The 17,776-nt window shown below is 47.5% G+C and overlaps 1 protein-coding gene across 3 annotated transcripts in view; it reads left to right on the top strand.

Moving 5' to 3' along the window:
- Positions 1-17,776, top strand: part of LOC119376001 (spliceosome-associated protein CWC27 homolog) — a 381,331-nt gene that overhangs the window by 300,768 nt on the left and 62,787 nt on the right. Inside the window, exon 12 of one of the 3 annotated variants that reach the window (XM_049411347.1) lies at positions 3,423-3,441. The exons of the other annotated variants lie outside the window; for them this stretch is intronic. Within the exon in view, the coding sequence (XP_049267304.1) occupies position 3,423 (1 nt within the window). The 3' untranslated portion in view covers positions 3,424-3,441. Of the gene's footprint in view, positions 1-3,422; positions 3,442-17,776 lie in introns of those variants that run through there. 3 annotated transcript variants of the gene reach the window in all.

Below are 17,776 nucleotides of genomic sequence, written 5' to 3'. Positions count from 1 at the left end.
TAGCCTGCACATTCTACGCACTCAACTTGTTTGGTGAAACTGGACGACACAGTGTGGGCACAGGATTTTGTCAGCGCATTCTTAAGGCACAAACCGGCAATGCTTCTTTTTACCAGCTTGGAGTGAGCTGAATTGAAGGGTAGTATGGCCTTACTACCTCGCGGGGCGTAGGACCAACAAACATGTGACGCTATGAAGTGCAATTCAAGGTCTAGGAATCTTAGCCGGTCATCTCGTGGGCATTCTATAGTGACATCAAGATGGCGTAGGCATTCACTGAACAACCCCACAGCTTCCGTGACATTTTCATCAAAAGAACCGTTTTCAGGGTCTACAAACAACAAATAATCATCTACATATCGAAAAATTCTGCAAACTTTTGAATTGGAAGTAGGACATCAGTGCCGTGTCTAGAGTTTTTTTCTGGGGCCATCCTCGAGTTACGTAGTGAATGACCCATTGCAATGCTTCATCAGACGCAGTAGCTGCCTGAACAGTCTGCTTGTCGACTACAGTGGTTACAAGGGAGACAATCTCCTCTTCCTGAACAGTGGAACTATCATTTTGTAATGGAAGTCTCGACAGTGCATCAGCTACACGGTTCTCAGACCCTTTGCAGTACTCGATGTGGAAGTTGTAATACATTAGCCTGGCCGACCACCTGGAGATACGGAGAGGACGTCTGCCTGAGTTACCTGCCGCTAGCAGGGCAACTACTGCCTGGTGATCCGTCCTGAGCGTGAAACGCCTTCCCCAGAGATAGATGTGCCACCTCTCACATGCAAATAGACATGCCAGTCTTGGGCAGTAACTAGTTACTAGTAACGCGTTACCGGTAACTAGTTACTTTTTTCAGTAACTTGTAACTGTAACTAGTTACTTTTAAGTTAGAGGAACTTGTAACTGTAACACTGTTACTTTTTTTGCAGTAACTGTAACGGAAAATACCGTTACAGTTACTTCTGTCTTTATGAAAAATTATCCAACAGCAACACTTTTTCGAACTTTCTTCTTTGCCATATATCCTCTCCACCCCTCAACTTTCCAGAATAGGGCTCCCCTCGCAGTTTAGGAGAGGAGGTGACTAAGCGTATTATCTTCCCTGCAGAAGACCGAGGTTGGAGGTCTGTCATTAACGCAACATGTAAATCAATCGTGGTTCAACTGAACAGCCTGCTAAGTTCGCGTCCGTTTTTTTTTTCAGCATATATATCCTTTTCGTCAATTGAGCATCTAGCTATGTTCTTGGTGTACAGGTGGAGGAGCATTAGGATGCCATTGTTATAGTCTCCCTCATCTGAGGCTCCGAGCTCATCGTGTTTGACAGGTGGCCAGAAAACAGCAGAACGCGAAACGGATAAGGCCAGAAATTCCGTGAACTAGCGAAGCGATATTTTAAAACTTCTTTGTAAATGGTTGTAAAATGTTTACTCCGACTTAATGAAACAATTATTAACAAAATGACAGACGTTTCACCCCCAATGCAGGTGGCATCCTAAAAAAAAATGAGCCGAGGTCAACCAGTCCACTAGTCACACATGTCCTTGTAAATGTCCAGTGGGGGGCGCCAGGGGCGTAGCCAGAAATTTTTTTCGGGGGGGGTTCAACCATACTTTATGTATGTTCGTGCGTGCGTTTGTATGTGTGCGTGTATATATACGCAAGCAAAACTGAAAAATTTCGGGGGGGTTTGAACCCCCCCAACCCCCCCCCTTGGCTACGCCCCTGGGGGGCGCGGCTGTTTTTGCAAGCCGCGGCGAATCAACCACGATTCCAGGAGTTGCTTTTCCCCCACCTTCGTTCACAAACCGGCGTCGTCGCATTGTTTAGGTCAAAGCTATGACCTGTCATCCAGCAGTGCTCAACAAGCTCGCTCTTTGAACGCGTTGCATGGGTTGCTTTAGCGACATTCCGCTTGAGTTCTTTAGGCCTCGTTGATCATTTCCTGCCCGTTTCGCCGATCCCCGCATCGCACTTTTAGATACCGCCATGATCATCCGCAAGTGTGCAGTCTTAGGATTTCGTGAACACACGTTGTCTTGTTCCAAGGTATAATAACGGGACTTAAAAACGGTTTGTATGCCCAGCGGACCGGAAGCTCTCCGAACAGAGTCTGACACACCTTAAACATATGGAACAGACACAATGGACGTCGTAACCACTCGTGATGCACTCCCCGCTGCTCTTCGCATGCGCTTCTGGGTATAGTTAATAAACGTCTTAGGATATACTGCCGTCGTTCCAGTACATCAACCACGTTTTCCACTTCAAGTAAGAGGCGTTCAAAGTGATTGCTGGTGTTGTGCCCCCTTTTATGTTTCCTTCGTCTAGGGTTTTACGACGTGCAACCCTTATTCAATAAATTCTATAATTTGATTTGTGATCTATTATTTTATACAGTAACGGAAAAGTAACGACATTACTTTTGCACAGTAACTGTAACTGTAACAAGTTACTTTCGGAAACTCTGTAACTGTAACTGTAACAGAGTTACTTTTTTGGCTTAGGTAACTGTAACTGTAACACTGTTACTTTTTACTGGTAACGTGCCCATGACTGAGACATGCTAATGCTTCTCTCTCGCCCACAGAGTACTTTCGTTCTGCAGGAGTTAAGGTCCTAGATGCAAAGGCGATGGTGTGTAACTGAGAACCGACAAGTTGCTGTAACACTGCACCCAGACCAACATCAGAAGCATCTGTCGTAACAACCACTGGCAATGAAGGATCAAACATTTTTACGACAGGAGCACACGCAAGGCGAGCTTTCACTTGTTCAAAGCTGCGTTGCGCATCTTCTGACCAAGAGAATTGTTGGCCCTGTCTGAGCATGTTGCGGAGTGGCTCAACGAGATCTGCGTAGTGGTGAAGGAATTTTGCGTAATACCCTGTAAGGCCAAGGAAGGACTGAAGGGTTTTCAGGCACGTAGGAGGAGGAGCAATAAGGATTGCCCGAACTTTGCTTTCCATGGGCGATATACCCTCTGCAGAAATTTTATGCCCCAAGAACGTTAACTCCTTCACCGCAAAAATGCATTTCTGGTTCAGTTTCATGTCACTCTGCGCAATGCAGGTTAACACTTTCTTCAAATTCGCATCATGCTCAGACTTTGAGCTTCCCCATACTAGTATATCGTCCAAGTAACACGCAACATTGTTACAGCCTTGCAAAATACTAGACATCATTCTTTGAAATACCGCAGGTGCGGAGGTTAGACCAAAACATACTCTTTTAAAACGAAAGAATCCATGCGTAATGAACGTAGTTAAGTCTCTGCTAGATTCCTCTAGGAGCATTTGGTGGTATGCTGATGCTAAGTCCAATTTAGAAAAGTATGACGCACCATTCAACATTTGAAGCACTTCATCCACATGGGGCAGTGGGAACCCGTCGATGACGATGGCCTTGTTCAGTTCTCTCAGATCGACGCAGAGGCGGATGTCCCCGACTTTCTTACGTACGACCACAAGTGGCGATACCCATTTGGATGCCAACACCCGCTCGATGATGTCGTTGTCTTCGAGTCGACGCAGCTCGCTGGCGACTTGTTGCCGGAGCGCCAGAGGCAGGCGACGCAGCTTGGCGGACACTGGTACGATGTCCGGCCGCCTCTTGACCCGGTGGACGTAGTCCCTGACAAGTCCCAGCTCCCCGTCGAACAGGTGCTCGAACCCCGGAGGCACACCTGCAGGAAGCTGCGAGGAAACGGGTGAAGCCAGACGACACGTTAGCATTGCGCCGTCGATCAGGAGTCCCAACTGCTGGATGGCGTCGAGCCCCAGCAGTGAAGTGCCGTGTGCTGTCACGTAGAAGGTGACAAAGGCCCGCTTGCCATCCCAAGCAACATTTTATCCTTGGCAAAATGTCGGCCTGATGTCGCTGGCCAACTGCACTGTCGTTGGCCCAACCTTGGCAACCAATGTAGGGCCAGTCTTGGGGATTGACATTGGCCTCATGTGGGCCTGCGTCGGCACCCGATCTAGGCCCGTCCACCGTGGCCGACAATGCCGAGTGCATGCCGCTCGCGGGTTGACCAAGGCCCGACATCACATAAGCGTCGCTTTACCGACGGCCGTGGGTCGGTTGCGGACGTTTCTCGCTAGTATTGCTCTGCTTTTTTTTCTTATTTTTTGTGCGTGTTCTAACAAAACGCATCAATTGTTTTTCTGGTGTGTTGATGCGTGTCGTATTTAATGCGAACGGGCAGTTTATAGAGGCGTTTAACTCTATCTGAATTAATTACGGGCAGAGTGCTCATGTAAGACGGAATTAAACGCCTCTAACGGTCTGCACTAACGTGTTAATACGTAACAACAATAACAGAAAGACGTGAATATAAGTTTTCCCTCTTTATATGTTTATTTTGCAATGATATAGATGCACTAATTTTACATGCAACATTGTTAGCACGGAGCGTTTGCATCAGCCCTTGTGCAACGCAACCGTACAGTCCATGTGATCGCTGCATGATAGCGCTGACATATATATAAAACGGACGGCATTCTTGTTGGATCGGCTCCCTTCTTTCGGCCAGTTCTCGTGCTCTTGGCCCTGAACACGTACGCAGATGCGACGTTTTACTGTCGAGATGTGAGAGGGTAAATCGCCACCGTCATCAAGATGTGAGACTTGCATTGTTCTTCTGTCGGGAAATACTGAAAGAAAGAACAATGAATAATACTCTGAGAAACGTAGACTATTTACTTGACCAGTTGCACAGTCATGTCGCGTCTAGAAACTCTATTCACACAACTAAACAAAATTATTTTGTCACTGCACAAATAAGAAAAACACTGCACTTAATTACAATAAATGCCAGTGTGCTGAAATTCTGAGAAGTGCTTTCAAGCTCCACAGCGCACAAACTAGATAATATGTGGAGACAGGATGGATTGAGGTTTTCATTGTTGGCTCGTAATGTCACTGCAAAACAAATGGTACAATAAATAGAGTAATGAGGACACAATCTTACCTTCAAAGCGGCCGCGGGCCAGTCACATATTGTGCAGTCGGCATTTACAGCACACTTGCGATCAAATGAAAAGTGATTGCGTGAAACTTTCGTAACCAAGCATGCGTCTTACCAGAATTCTTTTCAGTTGGCGAGACCAGCGCAGCACGCTATCCACACCAGTCCTTGTTGCAGTGTTCCTTAGAGAAAACGGCAAAATAGGTTACGGTCTTACAATAAGATGCCACAAATAAAAAACAAGAAAATCTTACATATTTGCCCGTCAACGATGTCTTGGGTCCACGGACAAATATAACCACCGTTCGCCTGAACATTTCTGATCTGCCCGCTAGAAGAGACGACCAGATTGACGCATAAATTGCGCAAATAAAATTTGATTTTGTCGCTAGACAAAGTCACGATACGATACACCGAGGAAATAGAATGTCACTTACGGGTTCGCGTCAAATCCTCGGCAGCGGGAGACGGCCGCGCGCCTCCAGGATCAAGGCAAACAAAATGCTTCCGAGTGCTTGCCCGCCTCTGCGTAGTGTTTCACGTCCTCGCTCGAAAGAGCTACGATTTCGCGGGAAGGGAAATCACGCACGCCACGGAGCTTGCTTCCCTCCCCAGCGCGGTGACAAAGAAAAAAAAACCGCGAGAGTTCCGAGGTCCGGCGCTCCGCTTGCACGCCCCGCCGCCCTCGGCACATTCCGTTCCTCCTTTCAGGACTTGTCATTCTTTCTGGGAGAGGGATGTGATGCATGTTGCGCGTGCTCTCTCTCCAAAGCAAGAACCGCGAAGACCCCATCTCACCACTTGGTTTTTTTGTTTTTTTTTCGGGGGAACGCACGTGTTGCTATATCAGCTTATATCAGCTCTCAGGCATGAAGCACATGCCTGAACACTCTGGGGCAGCGCTAATGCGTCCAAGAAGCGAATCGAATTTGAATTGAACCGTTTTCGTTGTTAACACAAAATATCGTTGGCACCCTAACATTAAAACAAATTAACATGAAAACCATAAACTGAGCATCAAGTACAAATATTAAAACTCTTCAGAGTGTGCGGACTATCGAAGTCTGGCTCTGCAAGCGACTTTTACGCTAAATTTATGTTTATTTGGACATAGATGATATTTTGAAACATTCGTATTAACGCATATGGGCTATTCCCGAAGACCGAATCAAGTATGATGATATTCGATTCTATATTCCAAATGTTTCCATTATATCTGATGTCCTCCCTCTGTCATGCGGCTCGATCAGATCAATCATATATTTATATTCACGACCGTGCTAAAGCGGTGGACAGTTCGGTGGACAGTTCAAAATCATCGATATTTTAATAGAGATTAGCGCGCTATAGTATCAGGATCAAAATTAAATTTCTGCTCGGTACTCGCATTTATTCCCATTTATTGATGTTGTTCAACCAAATGCTTTGCATGCAAAGGCGGACATTTTCTTGAGCTTCGAGCAGAAACCGTAAACGCTCGGTACACTTGAAAAGCACTCATGTCGTACCACTGTACATTGAGCATATAAGTGCTTCATCATAACAGGTCATCATAAGGCTTGAAAGGTGCTCATGACAATGCGGCGGAGGATTCTCAGCGGCCCGATCGCTAAAGGTTCTGAAGTTTCTTGCGAAACAGGTGAAAAATTTCGACATTTAAATTCCGCATCCTAACCAACTCCGCAATTGTACCTTTTCTTATTCACATACTTAATGTGCACATCAGAAATATTCGGCTGGATTCGGGAAAACTGAGGCACAGCAAACATGTAACTTTAGTGCTGGGGTTATTGATTGGAGCAGAACTGCAAATGCGACGTCATTCTTAGACAAATGGACGTGTAATAAGCTACAAGAACGCCAGATTTTAAGATCACTTCGCAATTCAGCTTTTCATATATTCAGTTAGAGCTTTCGCGCCCCTGAAACACGTATATGAAATTTTCCATTAAAGTTGTACAGTCCGCGAGAACTCTATTTCGCACAATTCGTGTGACGAAATTAATATTTTTTGGTCTCGCTATAAAGCAGCCAAAACCTTTCCGACGGGAGAAAGAATGAATTAATTCATTTTCAATAAAGTTTATTATTAATAGATGGTGTAATGTATATGGTCGGTTACAATCAACGTGCCATTTGCGAACTATTTCAGACAATTCTATACCGCGGCACAATGGACCATTGTAAAGCCACATTAAACATAAATTTGCGTGATTGCACTTTCTTATCCGTTATGTACTTCCTGGTGGCAAATACATTGATCTCCAGAGTGTTCAAATCTTGTGATTTCTCAAGGTTATAAAAATATTTTAACGATATTCTCCGATCGAATAATTCTTCACAACGCCGAAGAACTCCAACTTCCATATTGATGCCAATGCATGCGCTCATCATTATGGCCATCGCATGTATAGTCAGCATCCGATTAATAGCTTAACTTCAGTCAGTTCAGAGCAAAACTCGATGTTATCCCTTAGCCGGAAGTTTCCCTTACGTCTATGGTTGACGGTCATTGCTGTTTTCCTTGTTTGACCAAAGGCCGTCATCGCGTTTGTAGCTGCACTACGTGACTTATTCCTCAACATACTGCCCAAACGCGCTCGCGCTTGTTAGCTCGAAACCTAAATGTTGAATTTCAAAGTAAAATTGACCAGTGTTCAACTTGTCACTCGATCAGAGACTAATACTTTTCACCACGTCGCGTTATTTTGCTGTGCTTTCAATAACAACGGCGTTAGATTGATGAGCTCTGCTGACAAATCCTCATCACTCTATGCAGCCGATGTAAGGCTGGACAAATATATAAATCAATCTAACGGTGTCGAGCAGTGCACCTGGTTCCATGTGGTGCGTCAGCAAGGGACTTGATAATTAAGTTCTCATATGTGTAGAAACGTACGGCAGGCTTACGTTGCGCACCATCTACAGTCAGCCACACATATCGTCAACGGCACGTGAAGCGTCTACTATTAGCAATGTAATTTTATTACTTTTTTTTTCGTTTTGCATGCGAGGCACCGACGACGGCAGATTACCGCGAGGCACTAGCTATGCATTTGTCTAACGCGTCTTGAAATATAAAGCTACAGCCTCCATAGAATCATATAAATATAAAGCTACAGCCTCCAGTTTTAAGCATGTGTTGCTCCCATTGATAATTATCATTCTGTGAAATAACAGAACTAGTAAACATTTTATTAACATTCCAACAGAACAGCAGTGCGCGTTGCGCGCTACCCGCCGCAAATGCTCCATTATGCGATTCTTAGTCAGAAGATCAGATCGACAAATCCGCGGAATGTTTCTCATGCATTTCCATTCATCATATTCGCTTGCTTATCTTTTTGTTTAGTATTTTCAAGACGTATAAAATGATCACAATGCGATTTCTGACTGGCATTATTTCGTATCTTGAGGCAGTGCATCGTTGGGATTATTTTAACTTCTTTATAATGTAGGTTACGGTGTACCTGCTTTGTCTTTTATTAAAAACAAGGGTTCATTTTTATTTGAAATGCTGTGCTAAAATGATGAATGTCACAAACATATATGCAAGGCGACCTCTGACAAAGTGATGGGATAACAGAAACTTTTCAAATAGGCATATATCGAGGAATATGAGCTTATTATCTGTAAGAGATAAAGGTGTAACTACATTGCACATTAAAGAAAAAGATAAATTCGCGTTAACTTAATTCAAACTTGTTACTACCTAGACGTACACGCGTAAATTTTGACAAACGCAAGTCTTTAGTGGTGCTGTTTCGGACGTGTCCCATTTTCTTATCTTGGCGGCAAAAAGCACTGCTGGGCACTGACGGCGGGCCTGCAGATGTGCGGCTTCTTCGAAAGAGGAGGCGGCTCCACGCTGAGAAAGAAAACCAGAGAACAGCGGAAAAAAAGAAAAAAAGAAGTTTCCCTCTCCCCACTGGGAGCTTCCGGGGCGCGGGCCGCAGTAGTGCATGTTATTTTGCTTTTTTTTTTTAAGTGTGTTTTTCACTCCACGCTCCCTAGCTATACTGTAGAACAGCGCGCGGTTCCTTTATGTTGGCCTTAGGCCGACCCTCTTTGCTCTTTCCCACACTTTTCCACCTTCTGCGTTTTATTTTCCACAGCACGAGTCTTCAGTGGATTGCCGTCGCTATGTGTTCGTTCTAACAACCTTGAAAGAATATTTCTTGTTTATATATTATTCGTGTATTGGTACTAAAATCTTACATTGCGGCCACGCCTTTTGATGAGTTTTTTTCACATAGCATATATGGTATTTCCGTTTGCCTGACTTATCCGTCAGCGAAAGATGAGAACGTTTACTCATTCCATTGCGCAAATAACATAGTAAAGGACTAGCTGTTAGAACAAAACATTGGTCTCTCTATCCACAGACTGTTTGGGTGCAGCGCTGCTCGGGCGGCACGCAAAAATTTTCATGCTTCATGTTGTCTGTATACAGACGATGCTTCTTTTAAGTTATACAGAATGGTTTTTAATGGCCGTTTTAGTTCAGAAATGACATAAATGTATTATATGAGCTCGGTTTAATGCAAGCGAGTGACATTACTTGCATGAAAAAGCAAAATAAATAATCGCCTATCTAAATAAAGTTCATTTATGACCAGAGTGTCGGAACGGAACGAAAACCGAAAACGAAAAACGAAAAAAACGATATTTTTGACCGGAACGAAAACGTAACCGAAACGTTATTTATTATTTCGTTCCGGAGTGAAACCGAAATTTTTTCAATCGTTTTTCGGTTCACGAGAAAATTTCGCAATCCGGAACGACAGAGCTCATGCAATGTGAGCATATCTCAGGGTATAGTATTAGCGCGTACCTCAGACAGGGAATCCAAAGCAATGTTGAAATTGTGCGAAAAACGAGAACAGTGGTAACCAGAGATGTTTATATTAATGCAAGTGGACTTTTGCGCGCCTGTCACGCAGGCCAAAGTGGAGAGGGCATGGTCGGCGCTGAAGTTAGTTACAGCGACAGCTGTTATGATATCACAACAGCCGATTTTGGCTCCATAGGTGCCCGCGGCCACCGGTGTACGTGACCGCTATCGCGTGGTATAAGAAAAAAATAAATGAGAAACAAATATCTAGGATCCGGGCCCTCTGCGTTGCAGTCGGGTCTTCCACCACAGTGTCACGTTGGTGCTTATAACTCCATCGCAAAAATACTCTACACAGGCGTCATGACGGGCAAGGAATCGCGTTAACATATGTAATATAGCGTGGTAGAAGAGTAAAATAACAACCAGTCATCACACAATGCTAATAGCGCAAAGAGTGTGTGGTTTAATGCTTCCCACCAGTGTTGCGGAGTTACCACTCCTAAATTGGAATGACTCCGGAATCATTCCACATTTTCGCGACCCCGGAATGGAATGGGGACAACGTTCGGAGGAATGGAATGGGAATGGAATTCGTCTTTTTCCGAAAATAGAGGACGTTTTCGTCTACGTGCTGTTTTTCAAGCTTCAAACGTTAGTAAGTCAGAGCCTCGCAAGTTAACACTAAAGCAGTATTTTTAAAATGGCTTGGCTGTTTACAAGCACGGTACATTTATAAGCAACGCGCCTACTACAAACGGAGGCGTAAGTTAGTGTACAAACAAATGCATTATCCCAGCAGATACCGAAGGTAGGAACAAAATACCCCTGCGCGTTGGTTCCCATTGATACCCCCACCCGAAATTGGCGAATACTCTATGCACAGCCTGATCTTTATCTCACGAGCAGTTTAGTACCTGACACACGTAAATAACCTTTGCGACAGGAAAGACATTGCATACCTGTGCACAGGCGAACACAGAAAGTTCTCCTCACCCCATCCATGCTTACGAGGCGCGCTTGACAAGCGTGAGTGCTGACGGGCAGTGCGGCCCAGTGTTCCGCATTCGATGCAAAGGCGCTTTTGTCACCATAACAATACGCTATGTCGTCATTTTAGCATTAACAGATTTAAGCTTAAACAATATTGAAACACCACCATTCGTTCAAACATGTTGACCACGCAAATACTATCGGTAGCGGGAGATGCCCCTATGGGAATTAGTAGGGTGGTTGTACTGCACGAGATATGTCACCAAGCTACTATTCCTCGACCTTGGCAACGTGTTTTGCGTACTTTTGCAGTTCTTAATGCATTTGATGACATCAGCTTTAGGGGGCGTTCATTCTTAACTCGATAAAACTATCAAGATGCCTTTCCTACGTTGAGGAATTACAGGAATGGAATCCGACTGCCAGGCCATTCCCTGAGTGCCAATGGGCTAAGTTTTTTTTCATTCCGAGGAATTGAAAGGAATGGAATTGCGGCAAGTTCTAATTCCCCGTAAGGGAATTGGAATCGAAAGGAGGCGCCCATTCCGCAACACTCCTTCCCACCCGCTGCAAAGTGCTCAGCCATAATTCTTCATGATCAGCCACAGCACAAAGTGCAGATAATGCCTTACAGATGTGTAGCGGGTACCGCGATTCTCCGAAGAATGAAGAAAAATGGCATAGTGGGACCTTCGCTACTTCAGAAAAATTGCGACGATTTATGACGTAGTGGGTACGTTGCATGTTTACTTGTATTAGTTGCCCCAAGAGATAACAACAGGCTCTACAAAGTCCGCTCTTCTAGCTGTTGCTGTGACTTGATGCGTGTTTCACGCAGGCCTGGCGATCATTTTATCAGAACAGCGGTCCCGCACATCAGAGAGTACACTCAATGACGTGCTGCTTCTGAGATCCTGTTCACTCCCTTGACACAAAGAATTAAGCCAACTAAAAAAATTCGTATTTATCTTGTGAGAAAATAAATACTATGACTTTGAAATGAATACTGGTTTGTTTGGTAGGAATACGTGGTACAGTTACTTCCGCTCCTCTGAAGAACGTGTTTTACCCTTGTCCCACTTTCTTAAGAGGAGGGCAAGCAACTACATCACAAATCCAATGTTTTTTTTTTTTTAATAATTGCCTCACCTTTTTCATACTTCCTTTTTTATACAATGAAAAAAAAACGTTACAAACCGTTACGGTACGTTTTTTTTTTTTCGTTCCGGAACAGAAACGAAACGGAACTTTTTGCGGTGAAACGAAACTAAAACCGAAACGAAAAACATTTCGTTCCGACACCCTGTTTATGACCTTCAAATTACACTGCCTTACCTACTGCAACTGACTAACTGTAGCCACTGAGTTTGCAATAATTGCAATGAAATCTTACGATTTAATATTTATGCCATCAAATTTGAGGTAATTCACTGTTTGCTTCAGTCACGGTTATTTTTGTAAGAATCCGTTTTAAGCATCGAACAACGACAAAAGCCTAGTTTAACGCCCATGTATATAAATACTGTCGCACACTTGGCGAATGATGGTATCGAAAAAATCTAGATACGCACGCCTGGAGAAACCATGCACGAATGTAATTGCTCGCTATTATTTTTGTTATTTAGTCAATAATGTATTTGTATTGTTCGCACAAATAATCTCTATCACTTGGTGTAATCAGCTCAAGGACCACAAGTATGTTGTGTGTCATAGGTGATTTTTGTAATGTTTAAAAAATCACACTGTAGGAGTTGTTTACACTTCCTGCAGTGTATTTTATGCCGCCCTAAAATAATACACGCTGTTCGAATTCTCTGCCGGCAACCAAGGCCGGCACGACGTGTTGCCGACTTGTCGCCCCGACAAGCGTTTGGCGCGCTCGGCGTTCACTTGGCCACCAACGGTGGTGCGAATCGTGCAGCCGACCTAGTGCCGACAAGCGTTTGGCGCGCTCGGCGTTCACTTGGCCACCGACGGTGGCGCGAATCGTGCAGCAGATCTAGTGCCGACGTAGCTGGCAGCGCACCTCCGGCCGACCCTTTTCGGATGCCTGGTGGCCAGTGAAGTCGGCTGCCGGCTATTTGCCAGTGATCAGCCAAACGTCGGCAGTCGGCCAGCGTTGCTTGGGATGGTGCTGCAAGTCTGTGCGGAAATACCCTAGGACCGGTATGCGGTGCTTCGAAAAATTCTGCAGTTGGATGGACGTTTGGAGCAGTCGGTGCTTCGAAGCGAAAAGCATGTCGAAGTCCTTCTTGGTCATTAACGATGCAGTGGCTCCGGTGTCCACCAGCAATGACACGTGGCTATGTCCTCCGACGATAACAGGGATGCGCAAGTCCCTTGGGCTAGTCGGCGCAGCTTGCACGGACAGGACTGTGGCAGTGCCGGAGTCAGCGTCTTGGACGGGGCCAACTTCCTGCACCGACGCTTGCCGTTTACGGCAGACTGCCGCGAAATGCCCCTTGATGCGGCAAAATTGGCAAGTTTTGTTTTTGGCCGGACAGTTTCTGGAATTCGCCAAATGCCCTGACTTGCCGCAGCGAAAACAAGGGCCAACTAGAGGCTTGGAAGCAGGCTGACCCTCTTGGCCGCGAACGCCGTCCTGGAGGCGCGCTGACGAGCTCGCGTAGCCATCTTGGACGCGGCCACCCGAGTTTGGGGGAAGCCGCCGCCATGTTGAGTCACATGCGGGCAGGGACTCCGGAACCGGGGGGGGGCAGTGGGGGCCATCGCCCCCACAGGTTCAAAACAAGTGGGGGCATGCCCCCACACTCAAAGCTGCTCCTCCCCCCTCTCGCCTTTTTTTCTCCTGGTACCAACCGTGTGGCTAGAGATCCCTTTTGACTAGCTAGTGTGCTCTCTTCCTTCAACAAACGAAACAAAATCTTCTGGAAGCCTGTGAATCTGACACTCTATTTGTCGGTGATTTTTCTACGTAAAAAGCACTGCCTGTTTTCGTCTGGTTCAACGTATCTTCTGTCCTGAAGTGGTTCTCGAGGAGGTAAAGGCCGTTACTCTATTCTGCAGCTCTTGCAGGAGCACGTCTAAGCGCCACGACTCTGGGAATATGCCTCTCGTTCTCTCCGTTTTTCCTTGCTCCTAGCCAAGCCTATTAAAAGCAATCAATGATAAGAGGTCAGTGTAAACCCACGTGAGCACGATTTTAACCATGAACCTATCCAGAAACCTTTTTCTGGGGGCTCTTACCTCCCTTTATCGCTGTTCTTTCGCGTGTTTGTATGCGCGCGCGTACAATACGCATACAAAATGCAATAATTTTGGGGCGGTGGTAGTAGGGGCGGGGAGGGGGGGGGAGGTTGAATTCCTTTAAACCTCCTTCTGCCTTCACCATTGAAGTTGTCGCTTGAAATGTTCGTTTTCTTCCTGTTCGGCCCATACCACCTTCGCTCCTCCACACATAATGACCGCAGGGAAAATCAGATAGGCAAAAGCGCGGCCCACGGTCTTGTCGCTGAAGGGTGTGATTGACCACATCGGACCCAAGCCGTGAGCACCACCGCCGCCATCAACCCCTGCAGCGCTCCGGCCATGGAGTGCGAACCACCGCCCCGGACCGGAGTGCAAAAGCAGCCACGCGAGGTGAGATGAGCCTTTATCATTCCCTCGACGTGCGCTTGCTATTTTGTTGTTGTTTCCCCCAGTAGTGCGGAACACTCCGCCTCTGAGGTGTTAACTTGATGTGCTTGCTATCTATTGTTGCAATTGGCATCTGAGGTGAATAAACACCTTCAGTTGAAAGACTTGTCTCTGTCCCCACTGATCTGAAACCCGCCGCGGTCGCAACTCACGCGAACCGCGGGATAGCTAGGGGGTTACAGCTCTGACTGTTAGGGCTGCTGCGTAGCACTAGTAGCGAGTAACTACACTCCTCTAGTGCGCGGTGTGATCCAAACGAGGGACAGGTTCGCACGCCGGCTTGTGTTCATGCTTGCGGCAAAAAGTAGAACCCCTATATTTGGCGCCCAACGTGGGGCCAGTGGTATGACAGAGCGAGTCAGTTTGTGTGAGTGACTGCCACTACACAAACAACCATGGCAGCAGACAGGGCTGACTTACAGCCGTTGCAATTGCTGTCACGGATGCTGCCAATAAGCAACAGTTCGAAGGTGCGGTAACGGCTACTGCACATTCGATTCCTGAGGCGAACTTTAGCCAAAGGGAGTAGAAGTAGCACAGAGCAGGGGTATGAGCGGCTGGCTAGCGCGATGGGCACCCCTCCTGCAGCGATACGACTTACTGTTCGCTGCAGAGGGAGAACGAACAGCGTGTAGCGGACGCACTTTCGCGTACGCTCGTTGTCTGTGAGAAGAGTAACATTACTACTCAAATCACCTTGCCCGACGCCGAGCCTGAGAGCGACGTAACTGCTGCGACGCTCAATGTTATCAGGAGGGGTAACATTACTACTCATTCTGATAATTTGAAACTCAGCCTGAGAGCAGAGTAACTGCTACAATGCTCGACGGCGACGGTCCGAAACGAAGGGCGGACGACCCACCTTCGTAGGACGAGAACGCTAACCACTACGACTGCGTCAGTTTAGTGGAAAGCTTGCTTAGCCGAAGGTAGTCGTCAGAGGCACAGCGGCAGGATCTCTTTTGTAAATACTTCTGTAAGTCTTTGATGGGCTCCGGGGGCCCGGCGGCGCGGCCGCGGCGCACGTTGACGCAGCTGGTATTGCTGTTAGTGCGCGGCGCTCTGAAGCAGCTAGTAACGCTGTGAGCGCGTTTCCTCCTACTTTCGATTCCTGCCCGCTGAGAACTGACCACTCCTTGCTAAGATAAATCCCCGCGGAGAAGGATACACATGAGTCCTTCAAAGCGGTGATTTCCCGCACGTTGGCACGCACACTCGTGCATAAGCTCATCGAGGTGTTCACGTGATTCGAATATCCCAAGCAGGTTATGACGGAAAATTCGTCCTGATTCTCTGTCGAAATCTTCGTGCACTCCTGCGTAGCCTTCGGCATTAAGCGCAGGAGAAAGACCACGTAATGTGCCCAGGCAAGTCACATTGAACGTGGGAACCGCAACATCAAGCACATGCTCGTTTCAATTGCGCTTGCGGCCTGAATGTCCAACGAGACGGAATGTACAACGAGACTGAATGTCCAATAGTGGACATTCCGTCTCGTTGGACATTCCGTCTCGGTTCTACATTCCGTCTCGTTGGACATTCCGTCTCGTTGTACATTCCGTCTCGGTTGGACATTCAGTCTCGTTGGACATTCAGTCTCGATGGACATTCCGTCTCGGTTGGACATTCCGTCTGGTTGGACATTTACTCTCGCCGGTCACGTGACCCATTGGACATTCAGTCTGGTTGTACATTCCGTCTCGTTGGACATTCAGGCTCTGAATCTTGAAATTGCGGGGACGCACAATTGCTCTCAGGGCAACTGTGAACACGCTCGACTGGCTTTACCCCCGCCACCCTCAATCTTTGAAGGGAGCTGCCTAATGCCGTAGAACATACTCTAGCGGAATGCAGCATGGCACTGGTTGCTTCGTCAGCACGCGCTGATTATGCAGCTGGGCTGCGCGCGAAGGTGACGAATGCTTTGTGCAAAGCGCGACGGAACCTGAGCACTGCTCGTGCGGAGCAGAAAACGCAGTATGACCGCTCTCATCAGGACGTCAGTAAAAAGTGGGCGACCTGGTGTTGAAGCGCAATCATGTCCTAAGCGATGCCAGTAAGAAATTTTCAGCTTCTCTGGCACCGCAGTGGATAGGACCGTACCGGGTAGGAGAGACTGTCTCTTCTCTCGTGTACAAGCTGACGGACTTGACGCTAAGACTGATCGGCTGACCGGTGCATGTCTGTGATCTCAAACCCTACTATGACAGAGGGAACGAGTGGCCCGAGGGAAACGCTTCCCCGCGCCCGCAGGCGGTGGCATCCGAAGGCACGGCTCGACGTACGAGCTCAGTGCGACGCTACAACTTGCGATCTCGGCAGAAATGACTCTGTTCGGTTCGTAGGGGCTTTATTATGCGTGATATCAGACGGGACGCATGCAGCCTTCGAGAGCGAGCACGCGCTTGCTTTTTCGGAGAGTAAGAGAGGGGCTAACTTATTGTTCGAGTCGCAGATCACCCATCGGCAGCATTTCAACAGCAGCCAAGCCGAAACGACCGTTTTCGCCAGCAGATGCCCTATAGCCTAGCACTTCATCAAGCCGTCAACGCAAGCGTCCTACAGCAGAGAGCGGCGACACCAAAGCCTACAGCAGCAGCCAGAGTCAAGGCGAAAGAAAAACAGCAAAACAGCTTCCGGTCCCGAATGGCCTCGGTGCACAGAAGAATTCGCGGAACCACTGCATAGCCCGGCGAAGAGTTGCAGACCCGGCGACCGGACTACGGGGTGCACCCGCGGTACAAGCGTGGTATCCCGCTGCGCAGAACGGGGGTTGCAGCCGGCCAGCCGCAAGCGTCGGGGGACTTTCGACTCCTAACGCCTTAAAAGAAAAGAGGAAGAGAGGCCGCAGGAGCAGAGCGGACCCCTGCTGAGCAACTAGTGGCGAGCCGCTGAGGACGGGTCGGCGCCTTCTTTGCTGCTTTGCGTGCCGATAGTCCCAGAGCAGCGGAGGCGCGCGGCACGGAGAAATCTTCAACAGAAAAAGAAAGAACCATTCCACCACAAGCGGACATCTAACATCGGGACGGCCACCAGAATCGAGCCCAAAGCCGGGTGCCCCCCCCCCCCCTTTCAACAGCACGGGCCCGCAAGTGCGAGCCAGCGATCGACGCCAGAGGCAAGCAAAAGCGTGCACGGTCCGAGCTGCCTGGTTTCCTGTCGCGCCCCCATCAGCTGTCATGCCTCCCCAGTGCCATCACTCAGCGATAACGGTGCTGTGATCTGCGTCTCCGTGCGGCTCCCTCATCGACACGGACGTCGCCGTGTTTCTGGTGGAGTCGCTAGCCCACCTCTTAGAAAGCCCCTGGTGATGGCGGTCCTCT

The sequence above is a fragment of the Rhipicephalus sanguineus genome, unplaced genomic scaffold, assembly GCF_013339695.2.
Source record: "Rhipicephalus sanguineus isolate Rsan-2018 unplaced genomic scaffold, BIME_Rsan_1.4 Seq10638, whole genome shotgun sequence".
NCBI classification, from domain to species: Eukaryota; Metazoa; Arthropoda; class Arachnida; order Ixodida; family Ixodidae; genus Rhipicephalus; species Rhipicephalus sanguineus.
This window is presented reverse-complemented; position numbering and strand designations above follow the sequence as displayed.